This window comes from Anas platyrhynchos, chromosome 29 (genome assembly GCF_047663525.1).
Source record: "Anas platyrhynchos isolate ZD024472 breed Pekin duck chromosome 29, IASCAAS_PekinDuck_T2T, whole genome shotgun sequence".
Classification (NCBI taxonomy): Eukaryota; Metazoa; Chordata; class Aves; order Anseriformes; family Anatidae; genus Anas; species Anas platyrhynchos.
In genome coordinates, this window is record NC_092615.1 from 157,980 (window position 1) to 174,450 (window position 16,471).

Sequence of the window (16,471 nt, forward strand, 5' to 3'; positions counted from 1 at the left end):
AGTGTAAGAGAAAGACAAGCAAAAGAATACAACTTACTGCTGTAACCTTTCATCCTCTCATTTACCAAGACTTTGTTGGTTACTTTTGGTTGGGGTAACAGATATCCAATGAATCTCGCATTAACTTTTTAACATTTTAACTTTCCGACAAACCAAAAATTAACTATTTTGTGACTTTATGAAAGTTTACAAAGTTCTTTATCTTCCCATTACATTTAGCCTCTGAAGAGTGTATTACGGCATTATATCAGTGATACTCCCTGGGAATAAGCTTGCAGCACAAACAACCTGCCTCTGCGCCACTGTAGTACACTGGTGCTCTCGCACTACTGGAGTCAAAGAAATACAACGCTGAGCTAGAGACTAGCTGAATGCAGGATCAGAGGGGAACGCCTCAGTCATTAAGTCTGCCCATTTCCACCCCACCCACGCAGCTACAGGACCAAGCCCTTCAAAATTTAGTTAAGAGACAATTTTATGGGGAAAGATTTTTTTTTGCTCTCTTGCTCTCCCTAGCAAAAGTTCAGCAGTTACAAGCTCAGCATTTAGGAAAGCTTATTTTCAATTCACAGCTCTACCCCGCATCTTCCACACAATCCTGAGCTGTTGCAGCCCCAGCACCTCTACAGAGCAAGGGCCTTAGTACCTCCTACTTCAATGAGGTGTTGCAAGTGTCAGATGGATATATTTAAGAGTAGGAAGTATTCGGATACTATGGAAACCAGGGCAAGGGAAGAACCTAAAATAGATGGAAGACGCAAGCTGTTGCAAAGTCTGGAAAAGTCTTGCTGAGGAAGGCTGTGCTTGCCACAGCCGATATCAGAGTGTGAACCGTTCAGAGCTCAAGGAGAAAACACCCTCTTTCTACTCTTTCCATAGCTTGTAATTTTTCCTCTTTCCATCTTAGGCTTTTAATTTCCCCTCTGTTTAATAAGCCTCCTACTTACAAGCTCCTTTGAATGATTTACATCCTAGCTTGCCTTTCCCATGGCCTGGAGTAGACTGCCGTCTGACTGCAGGATTATTGGGACTATGTCATAAGAATAAACACTAAAGAGCACTCTCTTGAAAGAGAAATACGACAGCAACCTACAAACAATGGTGCCTGAAACAAGGAGTTAAGTTGCCAGCCTGTGAAATGCTACCTCTCCTTCTTATAATGCAAACACATTTATTGTACATATTCAACCTCTACAAACAAACCAGTTGCTGAAGTATAACAACTGCTGCACTCAAAAAAAAAGAAAAAGTCACACAAACACAGAAAGCACTTGGAATAGCCAAAACAGCATGTGGAAGAAACACAGAAGATGCCAACATGAAGTATACAAAAGCCATCTTACTCAACACCCAACCAAGTGGAAGACAGTAACAGATGCGGAGCAGTCAAAGCACTCCACAGGGCAGACTGCCAGCCATCCACCCCTGGAAAGCCAGGCTGGAGTTATGGTTCCCTCACTGGCACAGACCTCAAGGCTGCTTGAGACCAGAAGTGCTTCAGTCTTACTTCACAGCACTGGCTCTGGTTCCACCTGCTCCTTACAAGCTACTTCTTGAAAATAAGAAGAGTCTCTGGCCTTTTCAGCATTACCACCGCCTTAATGACAAAGCCCCAGCCAGGCGAGGGAAAAACTCCGGGCAGGAATTCTTGGCCCTAGGATTCTCAGTGCATTCAAGGGGAAAGAAACTGATTGAAGGTGTCCAACATTCTTCGTCTTAGAATATCTTGACTGCAGCATCAATATGAGGAATGATTTCCTTCAGCCGGTTCCACTGTTCTGCAGACAGGGTGATCCCTAGAAATAGAGGAAAAAGAGGTTTCAGAGCAGGTAAGGGGTAAGCACCAAGTAGCACCCCCATACTGGCTCCTTCAGACTAGCTGCAAAAGGGAAAGCTGGAATCTGAGATAGAGGCCCAGACCAGAAACAGAGGTAGCCTTCTGAGCATGGTAGTTGTATCTGTGCTTCAGCACCCGCATCAAGAAGCACCCAGTGCTATCACAGAAACACAATGTCAGAACGTAAGCTCATGTTGCCTTTCAGGGAGTCCCACAGCCCCTTAAGAGTCTGTTCCCTAGAAGAATACCCACTGATATGAGCTGGAAAGGGATTCTAGGAAAGTCTTACTTCACCCAGTTCAGACGCCATCCTTTCCACTGCCCAAAGGGAGTGCCGGCTGTAGCTCTATTTAGAAAGCCTGCTGCTAACAAGAAATTGGTACTATAGCTTCAACACTAGAGAAGAATTGGCTTCTTTTTAGATCCAGTAGAGATAAGGTCTTCATCTCCCTTAGGAAACAAAGATGGTGGAATTGCTGAGTGTGTTCCAGCAAGATATTACCGGCTTGTTCCTTTTGGATCTGTTAAGAAGTACATTAAAGAACTAGGGCCTGAGCTTTATTAATTTCTCTAGATAAAAGTCAGGGGCCAAGAACTGAGAAAAAAATAGCAGAGGCATTACTTAAATGAAGAATATTTCTTCACGATTTCTGTTGTAACAGGTCTTCTGTCTTATTTTGCAGCTGTGCTTCTTCCAGCCTGGAAGGAGCCCACAATGCTCCTCTCCTTCTCTGCTCCAAAGGCACAGAAAGCCTTCATGGCTCTGCTTCCAACTTTCATTACAGCATACCCTCTTTGTGAGTAATTCATAGCTTTAACTTCTCTGAAGAAAATTAATTTCTGTAAGGAAAAACACGTTTAGTGGTTGTGAAGCAAACCAAGCTGAAAGTCATCTGCCTTGACACAAAAATCAATAGCAAGGGCCAAAAAGTTCCTCAAGGAATCCCACATTATCTGAATCTTTGCTGAGTGCTACAGCACACGTGGCAAGAGAGAAGAGTGACCTAACAGCCTGGAGCCTGTGAACTTTGAGGCAAGCTGGCAAGTCATCGTCAAAGTCTCAAAGCAAAAGGCCTCCACTAAACAGTGACTCATCAGTTAAAGAGCTCTGAAGAAAAATGTGTTTTCTCTGTTGCAGCTCCCTTTGCTTGCATTGCCTGCTCAGGTTGCACTGCTGCAATGAGCCACCAAGTTGTGCCACTCTATTGCATCATCAAATACCTTGCCAGGAAAAGGCACACCTAACCCAGTGACATGGAAGTCTCAGCAGGGATCCAGGAGAGTCTTAACATTTCCACCTCCATGTGGAAGGGGAAGGATGGATTTGTTTCTGAGAGGCTCTCCTTGCCAAACACAGCTCCACCATCGGATTACAGGCAAACCTACAAAATGCCACCTTTCTGTCCTCAGCATCATCAATGCCAAAAGAGAAGTTTGTCTGTTAGCAGTAGGACACTAGGACTAGTAGGCAGCAGAGGCAGTGATTTCAGCCTCCTCCACCACACAGTTCTGCCCCTGCCAACAGCCCAAGAAGGGACTGTTGATGAGAGGTGGAACCAGAGTCCTTAACAGCAGCTGCCAGCACCTCTCCTCATAGCAGTCATGCCAACCTCGAGATCTCACTAGAGGCTTGTACTCACCCCTGCTTTGTGCTTTCTTCAGCTTTTGCCACGCAGACTGAGAAAGCTCTAAACGCTCTGAGCTGTTTGCTCAGCACCCCAGCCCCTCAGCATGGCACACACAGATCTCCCTAGTGCTGAGAAGGCAATGCTAAGCCAGAGGCAGAACCACCGCCTAAAGAAGGTAGCTGTACCTTTCCTCCCCAGCTTCATGTCTCCCTCCTTGTCCACACAGAACTCCCTGATGTCCACGAGGACCTTCCCCTTGAAGCGGGACACTCGGACGTATCGCATCTTCCCAGTCTGCAGGTGTACAGAACCAGCATTAAGCCCAGCTCCATGACAAGCTCCTCGGCAGCCCGGAGGGCTCTGGGTTATTCACAGCACGAGGAGTGGTGGAGGAACAGCAGGCAGCCAAGGCGCGCCCCAGGAAGTCAGCCCAGCTAGGAAACACTCCGTCCCAGCACAGGAGGTGCCGGCAGGGAGCCCCGGACGAGGGGCAGGAAGGTGCATTCTGGAGCCAGGCCCTGCGTCCCCTCTTCTTTGCTGTCTTAACCCTGGGGCTTTGCTGTCACCCCCGGAGGTCTGGCCTCACTTTTTGGCCTTTTCTCTGCCTTAGAAGACATCTCTTTCTTTCCTTCTTTCCTTCTTTTCTAGAAAGAGGGACCACCAGCTGCAACAGCCACGGCGAAGGAGCCGCAGCCCTTCGTCCCGTAGCCAGCGCACACCGCGGCTGCCGCGCGCCCCCCCACGACCCGAGGGAGGCCGGGCCCGGGGCCGCCCCCGGCGGTGAAGCGGCGGCCGGGCGGCTTCCCCCGCGCCCCGGAGCGGTGGCCGCGGTGACCTCCCCCCCGCCCCCGTCCTCCCCCGGGCCGCTCGACCCCACTCTCCCCCCCGGCAGCGCCCGGCCCGGCCCCTCTCGCCCCCGGCGGAGCGCAGCGCCCGCAGCCGCCCGCCCGCTCCCGGGCCGCCGGGAGGGGCCGGCCGGGAGCGCCCCGCTGCAGCGGCCGCCGAGGGGCCCGGCCGGCGGGGCCGGGGCTCGGGCCGGGGGCGGAGGGGCCGCAGCAGGCGGAGCCTCCCCGGGCGGCCGCAGGGATCGGGCGCGGCGGCCTCCCGCTCAGCTGCCCCACGGAGCGGGCCGGCCCTCGCCCCGCCGAGCTGCCTGGGAACAGCCGGGAACCGGGGATTTGCTCGCTTCGGGGTGCCAGCAGCTGGCTCGGGCTCTGTAAGGTTTTCTGTCAAACTCTGTTACTGGTGGCAGCGTAGAAGGGATGCCGGCCGCCTGCCTCTAAGCACGTGCGTGTCCTCTCTTTCTGCAGGGTGTCCGTTCCCCCCCGTTTTGTATATAGCCCAGCTTTTTAAGTTTCCAGCACCGCATCGTTCTCCAACAAATCTGTTCGTCAAACCTACTCACACTTGGTTTATTTTTCCAAATGAAAAAGGGACAAAGAAGGAAATGAAAAATGCTAAAATATTTAGATACCATTACATTTATAATCAGAAAAATGTTAATAAACTGAATTGACTCTGCTATTCGTTTTTAAATACTCACCTCAATATACATTTGTTCTTGAGGACACACGAGAGATAAATGAGTTAACATTACTAGATAAATCAACACTTTTTCCTGAGCTGCAAACGTTTCAGATTACAACTTTTGAAGTTGCTATCCAATAACTACAAGTGAAAACTAAGCAAATCAAAGGGAGCAAGTAAGAGTCCACACTTCAACACCCAGAGGCCTAATCTACTGGGACACATGGTAGCACCCCCATTATTTCAGATCAGGAAGTCAAACTGCACAGCTCTTAAATGTGCTTAAAAGCTTGGCCATGAGGTGTTGGAGCAGCTCTGTTTTGGTTTGTGTTATGAACACGAGCAAGTGTGATTTAAAAAACAAACAAAACAACAACAAAAAAATCACCCAAACCCAATGCCCACAATAATTTGGGGGTAGTTGTGATTTTAAAGGTTTAAAATAGATTGTAGTTACTCTTCCAGCCACAGGTAGTGGGGTACCTAGATCCATTTTGACTTCAAGGTCCTTCCTCTTAGCACTCTGTGAGTACAGGGGTGGAACTCATATTGCACAGCAGTACTTATAGCAGGGAACCTCTCTGATTTGGGAGACAAATTACAGGAGTCCAAACTACTCACATGTAATCCCTAGTGCCTCAGGTAGGGGGGAGAGAAGTGGACAGAAAGAATGAAACAGCTTCAGTGTTTAAATCCTGTTGGAAACGCAAATTTCTGCAAACCACACACTTTGACAGCATCAGTACAACAGGTGAAGTCAGATAGTAAAGAATACTGGTTTATGGCTAGGAAGGTAATTGCTAGCTAGTTGTGTATATGCAGACGTGTACTTTCATGCTTCTTCCTTCCAGGCCAAGGAAACTCATGATAAAAGGATAGGTAAAAATAGGGGTGTGAGGATCTGCTACACAGAGCTCCTGTGTAATGTGGTGAACTTTATTGTACCAGAACAGCTGCTGCATTTCTGCCTCTGTGTGTCACGTTGGTAACAGGAGGAATGGGATGTGCTGCAGTATGCATCAGCACCATTATTCTTGTTCTTTTAAAACCTAGCAGAATAGTAGGGGCTATTTACATGCTTCTCTGTCAACTTCCCAAAGGAAACATAGCAACATTGGAACTAAGTTCACTCCCAGGATGGGCACTCTGTTCCAGCTACGATAAAGTTGGAATTTGACCATCTCAGATTTGAGTATAGAATGTTTCAACATATACACACTTTGATCAGAAGCATAAACCCTTATCTGTATCAGGAAATACTTTCTATGGCAGTCAGGTAACTATAATGAAACACGTCTAATTACGGGATAAATTACCCTCGTGCATGACAGGACAATGCACTGTCCCAACTGCCCCTGAAGTTTATGAACTTTCTCCATTTACCTCTTTCAACCTTTCTCTTACACAGATGCCACTGGCTTCTGGCACTGCACCAGAAGAGTTATTTTACTGTTTAAGCCACAAGGAGATAAAGCGTTTCCTTTAATGCTACAGCCCTGCCAAGGACATAGCTGGAAAACTGAAGGTTGATAGTCTCCACTGCAAGGAAGGAATGCTCTGGGCCTGTTCTGCCTCTAAAATTTACAAGTAGTGGCAACTGAAAGTGCATCAAGTTGAGCTGAAGCAGGATCGCTAATAATTTTGGCTTTCTTATTTGTTTCTATTGAAGTAATAGAGTTTCATTAAGCTTGGTTAAGCAATATGCTGGACTGGAGGGGACACACCCTGTCCAAGAGTAACATGCTAGAAACATACAATACAGCTGGAGGCCTCTGGTATCACTTCCAGCTGTTCAGAACCTAGAGAGAAGCTCTCCAGATATCCACTGCACCGTGTGTGTTCTATACCTACACAGTCCAGATCTACACCTTTCCAGAGCACAGTACGTACAGTCCCTCAGTGCAGAGCATAACGATCAGTGGAACACAACCAAAGCTCATCTTCTAGCCACCCAAGAACAAGCAACCACTTTCTGAAGTCATTATAAATTCATTTGGCAGAGAAGCATCACAAATGCTTCATACATGCAGAGAGACACATTTCAACAGCACAAAAAAAAAAAAAAAAAAAAAAAAAAACATGCTAGAAAAAAGGCAAGTTTTCCTGTAGGGCTGATATTTCAGGAGTGCTTGATACCATGCCACCTGCTGATATTACAGGGAGCCACAGACAATAGCATGCTCTCCTTGAGAAGAAAAGACCCTTTAAAGTACAAGTTGCTATGCATTAGCAGAAAGCATGCACAATGGGGCAAAGGTACTCCAAAGAGACTACAGCAAAAGAAACAAAGATGGATGGAAACCCATGCTTTTGTCATCCCCCCCTACAGACAATGGCACATGTGTAATGGCCTTAAAAAAAAAACAAAAACACTTCAAGGAGCATGCACACAGCAGCTGTGGTGCACACAAGGATGCACAGCTTTAATTTTCCTTGCGTAAAAAAAAAAAGTGACGCCATCATTCAAATCCACAAGAGCTTTCAGCCTCTGTAAGAAATGCTACTTTAAATAAAAGCAGTTGTTTAAAATAAAGAAAAAAAAATAAGTAGTCGACATAGCTTGTCATAGCTTTCTGCATATGAGGAAGCAAACTAAAGAAAGGTCTCAAGGAGACATTGTTGAGTGGCAGGACAGTGGTCTTCATTCAGTCCACCCTCTAGAACTACAGCTAGCCTAAGACTTGTAGTCAAAAATCTTGATACATTCCAGAAGAACCTGGGGGTAAACGAAGTACAGCACTGCCCAGAAAGCATACCCACTTCTCACCAGAACCTGGTAAGAAGTACCGTCCTGCTTCTCTCAGTCAGCAGAATGCAAGAAAAGCTTAAACTTCAGATGACAGCAGTGCTGGAGCAACTGGCTACCTGGCCCTCAACAGCTTCACGCAGCACTCACAACGAGACTGCCAATGCTTCTGGACAGCGAGAGCTAACTACAGACAAGGCTTGGCCGAGTATAAATGTAAAAGAGTGAGTTCCAAGATAGGATCTCATGGTTACAGTCCTCAAAACTGACACTTAAAATGACATTCATAAAACTTGTGTGTTTTGTTTGTTTGTTTTGTTTTCTAATAGCCAAGTGACCTGCCTCCCTTTTTACATACTAGCGGCAGAGTATGAAAGGAGACAGTGACAAGCACTTTGGAAATTTGTGTATACATGCAGGCCAGGAACCGTGTTTTCAGAAATAACAGAGCTGAAAAATGTGAAATGAGACCCTGAGATGCAGGTGGACACAGCAAAACAGCCCAAAACCCAGAACCATCTGGAAGCGTAAACTGAGGAACAATAATTAACCAGAGCTCAGCTTGAACTGTGCTGCTCTTGCTATTAATAAAACCAGCTTGACTAAATACATGAAACACCACAAAACATGGTCCTGCAGCATTTGGGACTGTAGAACACCTCTTAAAAACCATGCAAGAGTTTAGCACAGAGTGGTGGCAGCAGCAAACTGTTCAAGGGCAAGCTTTAAGAGAAATCAAGTACACAGCAAAATGCATCCTCCAATAGAGGCAGGACAATATGTCCTGGTAAGAACCCTACTGCAGGAACCCGTTTTAACACTCTTTCCTCATTCCCTCTATAACAGTCAAAACTGTTTACAGTGCACCTCTGAAAAGGGAATGAGTTATTGCACTGTCTAAACAAAATGCAAAAAGATGCTTGCTGGAGATACGGCTTGCTCAGCACACCTTCCTAAAGCCAGGCAGCAAACTTAAGGAAGAGGTGCCATAAGAAAACATACTAATAGCATTCTCTTTAATTTGCATATGCACATTTTCTTTTCTTTTAAGCAAGTGCTCTGAGTCCTTGTTTGCTGGGCAGAGGTAATACATCTGCTCTGTAGTTTCAGCTTCCAAGTTGGCTGTACGGCACGTATGTCCTTGAATGTGCTGGACTTTGTTCTACCCTCATAAAAGCTGCTCAGCATCAGCTGTTCAGCATTTAAACAACTGCACAAACGTCTGAAGTCTGAGCTTCTCCCTTGCAAAAAAGCAAAGTAAAACAGGCATGGTGCAAGTAAGTGGAAAAAAAGCACCTGAAAGGTGCACAGGAGTTGAAATTTCATTTTCTTTCTGCCTTCCTCCCCTCTCTAGAGTAGTAAAGAGGAGAGAGAGGAACAGAAACAGCAGGATTCACTGGAAGGCAGAAGGTTCCTGATGGGCTCACCGATGGCTCAGTGCTGCTGTAAGGATCATGACTTGTTGCTTCACTGCTGCTTGGTTTTAAGGGATAATCTCTGTATCATCTTGTAAAGGAGGCCAAAATGCTGGAAACGGAAGGAAAATAAGTAGCCGTGAGTCCTTTTAAGTTTTAATAAAAATTACTCTGTTCTACACAAGGATTGAAAGTTTAATAGAAGGCTTAAAACAGTAATAATGCACAAATGCAATTCCTCATTTGCATCATCTACAAGCACTCTCAATGTGAGGACAGAATGGGACTTAGTTAATTAAGAGGAATAAGGAATCACTATAACAAAGCCAGTTAACTGAGGTTGTACAGAAAATGGTGGCTTACAAAAATGTTTGTGCCACCTGTACCACTGATGCTAGTAGTTTCAAGAATATAACAGTGAACCAAGCAAACACTGAGATTCCCAGTCACTGTGGCTAATTGGATTTAAGAGGAAAATAAAGTTCATTTCCTGCTTCTTTTCTCCTACCTGCACTGCAACGTAGGCAACACCAAGGTAGGCTGCAATACAGACAGCCAGGAGGAGGTCAAAGATTGCTGGCTTCACCCTGCCATAAAGAAACAACACATGAAATTGCTACAACAGTTACTGCCACAGAGACAGACCACAGCCCAACGTGCCCAAGGGCCATACCTGTACGCATTCATCACCTGTTTCAGCTGGTCATAGAAAACAAACTCTGGGTCCCTGTGGAAAGCAGAAATTCTTCAGGACACATTGCATTTCTAGACAGTGCAGTAAGAACAGCCCAGACCTCTGCTCCCAGTAAGTTAACCCAATGACAGACAGGTGGTATGATCTCGCCTAACCGTTTGGAACTTATTTTTGTCGTCAGGTTTTTGTTTTTATAGAGGTAGAAGCCCAAGGATGAGATTCTGAACATGCTGATCGTTTAAGAGGCACACAGACAACGCCTTGCTAGGTTCATGAAACTGCCTTAACCGAAGCAGGTTAGACAGGAAGGAAGCTGCCTCTTCACAAAGAAAGCTTTCTAAGGGACCTTAGTTCTTTCCTGCAAAGAGAAGCAGCACTCAGAGCGGAAAGGGTGGAACCAAAGCAGGGAAAAAACAAGTTCTTCAGATGGAGGGAACTGCTGAGGCTTGTTACTGTGTTGAATGATAAAGAGCTTTCTCTAGCAAAACAGAGCACAAACCAGAACTGACAGGAGAGCAGAAAGAAGCAATCACTTCTAGCCATATACCAAGAAGTCAGAAAAGCCGCAGCTCAGAGTCAAGACTCGTTGGAGGGAGGGGTGAGTTTACATGCCCCAGCTGGTTCTTTCATCTCTCTTCTTACCGTTTGTCTGCCTTTACATGATGCTGTTTGACATCTTTCAGGTAGCGACCCATATAATATTCTAAGGTGCTGAGAAAGGTGCTGTCTTTATCAATCAGCTGAGCAGCCCTGGGCTGACTGCTCAGCCAGTCCATCACTGATTCAAGTTGCTCCTGCTGGATCTGCTGCAGAAAAATATCACCAAAGAAAGGGAGTTCATCACATGTGCTGAGACCAGAACTCTCCCAAGCTCCTACTCCCTCCTCTCCACAGGTTACAAAAACACGCTGTGCTTACCATCTGATCTGTGAAGATCTGCAGATCTGCAGGTGCTCCCTGCAAGGGAAAAAAGAGGCTGCCAGTGAGAGCAAGCCTCGCTGGGCAGGACAAGCCTGGCTAGCACTGCAGGATGGGCAGCTCTTACCTTGTCTGTCAAGTTGTAGATGACCCTTGTCAAAGCCTCAGCAATGATCCTAGTGTTCCTGGTTAGTGCCTTAGTGTCTACTCGTGCCCTAAAGAAAAAGGGGGGATTATGCACTTGTCAATAGGACCAGCTTCCTCCAGCCACCACCCTTTTGAACTGTGTTATGCATAAGACTTAATCCAGAGCCTAACTCCCCATGTTTTCTCCCCCATCCTGTGACTGTCAGAACAGTACCACCACAAGGCCAATTTGCTTTTAGGGGCGGGATTTCAGCTGCAGCCTTCCCCAAGGCCTCTAACCTCCTGTCCATGATGCTGTTGCGCAGACTGTCCCGGTGGCTCTCCAAATGGGAGATGGTGAACGCTGGCAAGCGTCGAATCGCAAAACGCTCGTGTTCCCATGCCAGCATGTCCTCAGCCAAGTTTATCTTCTTGTGCACCATGGAAAACTTCACTTCTGGGAACTGGCTGGCAACAACCTGAGGGAAAGGCCAAGCCATTCAAGGGTGTCATGCTTTCCACTGCACTATCCCATCTTGGACAGTCCAATCCATCTATACCCAATTCTTTTTTATTTTTTGGCTACCAACGGTAAATATACTTGACCTGTAAGATGCAGCTAATGTCATTAAAAAAAATGTCTTAATGTCACTACAGAAATCATCTGGGTAGCTTTTGCAAGCCACAACCCATAAGGAAGCACAGCAGGAAATGCAGATCTACTGTGCTTCATTCAGCACTGTGGTGTGACGATGCTTTCGCTCCAAATCAAGTGACCGGAAGCAACATACAAAATATTTCAGCGGCGCGCTCTTTGGTCATGTCTTACTCCCTTTCTATCACAGAGAGCTGCAGCTCCCCATGGTTAAGTCCCAAGTTCCCACCTGCCCAACATGCTTTTCATTACCAGCTCCAGTTCTCTCAGAAACGCATGCTGTAAGGTCCCTTCTTTGGGAGGCTTGGAGACATGAAGATGAAGGCTATTGCCTCGGCCTAGAGTGTCAAGGCAGAGAACAAACGCTACATTGTCCTGCAACAGGCTGGAATCTGCAACAGAAAAATCCAAGAACTTTCAGGCTATGCTTTGTGCTCGGAGTTTCATAGAGACACACACACGGCCCTGCACAAGAGGATTCTGGCATATGAGACACTTATCACAATGATATTAAGAGGCCTTGCCAGGGAACATACTGGAATGTCAGCTCCTTAACTCACCAGTGTGGTCCAAATTGTCTTCCAGCCATCGCTTGGTTCCTTGATAATTAAACTTGCCACCTCCAGATGCAAAGAATAGTAAGTTATACCTGCCCATCAAAGACAACGGGAAAGTGTTAGCACATGACACTTCATGGCTACAGAACTGATTTATTCAGACTTAGAGGTGGGGTGAAATCACAACAGTTAGCACCCAACATCCAAGGCAAACTGCCCATTAAAAAATGTTTCCTACATGCCACATAGGAAGGTAGTGGCAAGACAGGGGCAAAGTAGAGGAGTTCCCAGTGCTTGAGGATGGAATCTAGTTCTCACATCATTCCCTCCACTTTCCCCTACAGTTATGTAGATCTACCTTAAAGAAACCAAAGGAAAGAGCTCAGCCTTTAACAACTGCTGTGCTTGGAAGACAGCAAAACAGGGAAGGAAGTAAACGACTGCTACGGGTCTAGAGAAAAAGCCCTTCTTTACCTGATCTCAGCTACATACATTCAACCAAGAAGAGGGCAATGGCTTACCCAGCATGAGTTCGTCTGTAAGTGTAAAGCCGTGAGAACAGCCTGGCTAATTCCAGCAGCACTGAAATACCACTGCCATTGGAGTCAGCACCGTGTGACAGCCACTGCAGGACAAAGCGGGACAAAAAGTAGCAACCCTGCCTTTAACACACCACCACGCCCCACTTAGAACTACCCCTGGTCCTTAAGACCAAGAAAAAAAAATAAACAGGGTCTGAGGCCACAGGGGAAAAAGGCACAGACAGGAAGAGAGCTGCAGGAAAAAATACTCACTGGGGCCACTCCGAAGGAATCATAGTGCGCAACTATCACAACAGTGGGTAGATCTTCTCCACCCAGCCCCGTCAGCCTTCCCTGCGGAGGAATGGGATCAGCGTCACTCGGCATCTCCCCTTGCATGACTCTCCAGTGGTCTCAGTTCTGAGATACTTCAGACACTGGAGGAGAATCCCCTGACTTCCCCCATTAGTCCAAATGCCTGATGAGGTCTCTGTAAAGGTGGCGTCACACCAGTATCTCCAGTTTGGATCTATTCAGAACTCACCTCTACGCTGGGTATAAGCCAGTCATTGATGGCTTTGCTCTGAGCCCCACTGGTCACCATCTGGAAGCCATTGGCAGTTGCAGTGTGCAGCAAAACTAGAACAAAAAAGACAGGTACAGCTGGGGAAGTTTTGTCCCTTTATCTTCCTTGTTAACCGAGCACTGGAGAGATTAGTTTTAAGGCACTTTATCCCTGTCACTTGTGTTTATGTACCAATGTGGGATCCTGGTGACCTTACACTTTCATTCTGTTCTGAAATCCCCATGTTTCAAACTAGCTAAACCAAAAACTTTTCTCCAACAGACTTAAAGCTCATCATGATCAGCAGGCCACTAATACTGTAGTGGGGAACACAAGGAAGCACTGAAGTGACTTGTGGTCAGACAAAAAGCTTCAGCTTTTGTCCACAACTGTAGTCACTTAACACCTTCAGTGTTGTTTTCAACTTGAGTCTTGCTTTCTGTCTTACTTGCAACAGCGTGAAGTTGCACTCCCATGCAACTACACTTCCAGAATAAGACACTCTTACACGATGTTTTTATTCCAGTAGACCTCAGAGAACTTTAACAAAGACAGAATAAACATAAAGGTAACAGAATGCTGGGCTATGGTGCATACAATACAGAAGATTGCTCCTGCAGGTCGGATCAGGACCGTCTTCCTGTAAACTTTTCCCCCACTAGAACTCACCTTCCGCAGCTGAGGCAGATCCCTGTGATGCAGAAGCAGCCCGTGTTTGTTCATAGATAGATAGCAGCTCTTCATCTTCCACTGCAAAGTAGACTGGCACAATGGTTTCCATAGCAAGCATTTCTGGCTCTATCTCCATGAATTGCTGAGGATTTAAGCGAGACAAAAAAATTAGTATCTGCTAAACGTGCAAGAGAGCAGAGAAACAAAATCAGAGAGAAAGGTCAGTTTCAAAATCAGAATGTGATCTGCCATGCATTACAACAGGAACTTTCAGTCCTGCAGCAATCCAAGCCTCCCCCCCCCCTCAAATACATCTCCAACCAGAAGAGAAAAGGAACATTGTTGTTGTTTCTGTTTGTTTGTTTGTTTGATTTACCCTTACGACATCCTGTGGGACAGAAGAAATAGACCGTGGCAAGATGATCACCACAGCCCCAGCTGACTGGCGAAGAGCCTTCTGGTACTGCTCATACGAGAAATCCACCAGCCGCATCATGACACAGCGGCGGCTGAGCACATCCGCTTCTACTGTGCGGGCCTCCGTGTTAAGCACGGCACTCCTGGTGCCTGCAGAGAGAAAGCAGGGGGAGGTTTAGGAAGCGATTTCATCACATCCCCTTTGCTGTGCCTAGCTCCTTCTCAAAACAGTCTTGGTCACAGCCCAACAAACTTCAGAGCAGCTAGGATCTGCAGCAAGCTAAGTTCATCTCTTCCCCTTGTCCAAGGGGGACAACAGGTCTGTCTTTTCTGTCTGTGAAAGGACACAACAAAGCCACCCCACATCCATTCAAAGGGATGTTCTCGATCATCCACCAGAATGCCTCCGTAACAGACAAAATCAAAACTGCCTCCTGCTCTCAACTTCAGCATCTTGAGTCACCCACGTAACAGTACAGTACTTGACACAACAGCAGGCCAGAAGCTTGCCAGCAGCTCCAGCGTTTTGGAAGAGAGGACCACAAGAGAAGAGCGTCTGGTATAGTCAGGCATGTTCAAAGCTACCCTACAATTTAAAATGCTCTGAACCACTTTCTTCTCCCGCAATCCTGGCACCTACATTGAAGACTTCATCACACTGAGGTCATAAACAGGCAAGGTAAGATAAGGTGCTCCAGAAGGCATCTCAGACTACGCCAAAGCAGGCAGCCACTAACAGCTAGGTTTAAATGTAGCTCAGCAGGACTCTAACGCTAGTTTGATCTCATCAAAGGTCAAATCAGCTAAACCAAGAAAGGACTTGTACTTCCACTGCATGGTATCAGTGAGGGCCACACACACAAAGAGGTAACGCACACTGAAGTCTCCACACAGAGCTCACACTCCACGAAACAAACAAGTATTAATTACAAGCCCCTCAGACCACAGGAACAATTCATAATATGGATAACTACTCCATCATCCCCAAACAACGATGCCTAAACAATGCAAACTGTGATTCAGTGATGTTCTCAACAACGGAGCTTTCAAAATGTGGACACAGTCAGAGATACTGTGATGGCAGAACCCAGAAATAATTTCAGATATTCAGAAGTAGAATCTGTTGTATTCACAAAGCGTGCGGGCACGGCTTGCATTTCATAACTTCTGCTGATGTTTAATCTTACGAAGCCCTGAAAGATCTAGAGACTGAGCATAAAATAAACATGTGCCTGCAATTCTCAACTGTCATCAGGAGTCTGAAACTTAGGCCACAGAACAGCCACCACGGAAGAGCCACTCACAGGCAGAATGCGTGCCCCGACACAGAACAAACGTCTGCAGAAGACTCAGATAAAATGCTTGGTTCTGAGCTGGCAAGGACGAGGGGGTGGGGGCTGAGAGTTACGGCACTGCCGAGATTCCCAGAGCAGGTCACGGCTCGGACTCGAGGGAAGGCCTCGCACAAGCGGCAGGCCACATACAGCCAGAAGAACCGGAGGCCGAGGCCAACACGAGGGAAGAACCGCAGGAGGCCTCCCCAGCAGGCGGCGCTGCAGCCGCGAGGCGCAGCTGGGACGGACGAGGCGCAGCGGAACCGGCCCGGGCACGGAGCCGCGGGCGAGGGAAGAAAGCGGAGCTCGCGGCCCAGCCCCCGGCCGCACGAGATGGCCGCGGCCGCTCTGCCCGCAGCGGCGGCGCGGGGCTCAGCCCCCGGACCGGAGCCTGCGGGGACCGAGCGGGGCCGGGCGGCGAGGCTGAGCCGCGCCGGGACCCCCCCAGGCCTCCTCCTACCCCCGCCCCCCCCGCGGCGCCTCCCCTCTCCCCGTGGCGGAGGAGCGGGCCCCGCCTCACCGTAGGGCTGCCCGCCCAGCTCGTACTGCTGCATGCGGTACACCGTGAACTCGTGGGCGGCCTCGGCGGCGGGCGGCGGGCCCAGCAGCAGGAGCACGGCGGGCACGAAGAGCAGGAAGCTGAGCGGCAGGCACGAGGCCTTCAGCACCGACTCCAGCACCTCGCCCGCCTCCTCCAGCATCGCCGCGGCCCCGGCCCCCGCCCGCCGCTGCGGCCCCGGCACGCACGGCCCGGCACGGAGCGGCGTGACGTCACGCCACACGCACGGAGCGCCGTGACGCCACGCGCACCGCCCGGCCGCGGGGCGCGCCGGGAGCTGTAGTTCGGGGACACGGGGGC

The 16,471-nt window shown here is 48.0% G+C and overlaps 2 protein-coding genes across 4 annotated transcripts; both read right to left on the reverse strand.

The window, feature by feature from the left end:
• Positions 1-1,154: 1,154 nt before the first annotated feature.
• On the reverse strand, positions 1,155-5,020 carry LOC106017109 (SUB1 regulator of transcription). Its single transcript, XM_021272418.4, is given in 4 exon segments — positions 1,155-1,796; positions 3,651-3,766; positions 3,988-4,109; positions 5,009-5,020. Coding segments are annotated over 4 exon segments (330 nt in total). The 3' UTR covers positions 1,155-1,716.
• Positions 5,021-8,737: 3,717 nt separating this feature from the next.
• Positions 8,738-16,400, reverse strand: NCLN (nicalin). 3 transcript variants are annotated; one of them, XM_027472561.3, is made up of 16 exons: positions 16,133-16,400; positions 14,238-14,428; positions 13,859-14,003; positions 13,169-13,263; positions 12,898-12,978; positions 12,625-12,728; positions 12,107-12,195; positions 11,799-11,938; positions 11,192-11,370; positions 10,893-10,980; positions 10,766-10,804; positions 10,490-10,653; positions 9,827-9,880; positions 9,662-9,740; positions 9,166-9,265; positions 8,738-8,979 (listed from the first exon to the last, which is right to left on the reverse strand). In XM_027472561.3, exons 1-15 carry the CDS (start codon positions 16,311-16,313, stop codon positions 9,206-9,208), a joined length of 1,689 nt encoding a protein of 562 aa, XP_027328362.1. In that variant the 5' UTR covers positions 16,314-16,400; the 3' UTR covers positions 8,738-8,979; positions 9,166-9,205. The 3 variants fall into 3 exon arrangements, with proteins under 3 accessions (XP_027328362.1, XP_027328363.1, XP_027328361.1); XM_027472562.3 differs by having other exon boundaries at positions 8,738-9,265; positions 10,490-10,650; XM_027472560.3 differs by having other exon boundaries at positions 8,738-9,265; positions 16,133-16,399.
• Between the last annotated feature and the right edge of the window lie 71 nt (positions 16,401-16,471).

Excerpts from the sequence above, each read along its gene's own strand:
- NCLN (XM_027472561.3), bottom strand. The coding sequence starts at position 16,313 with ATGCTGGAGGAGGCGGGCGAGGTGCTGGAGTCGGTGCTGAAGGCCTCG. Across the intron at positions 12,979-13,168 it reads GGCTTATACCCAGCGTAGAG|GGAAGGCTGACGGGGCTGGG; the intron begins GTGAGTTCTGAA and ends ATTCCTCCGCAG. Across the intron at positions 10,805-10,892 it reads TCTACAACTTGACAGACAAG|GGAGCACCTGCAGATCTGCA; the intron begins GTAAGAGCTGCC and ends TTTCCCTTGCAG.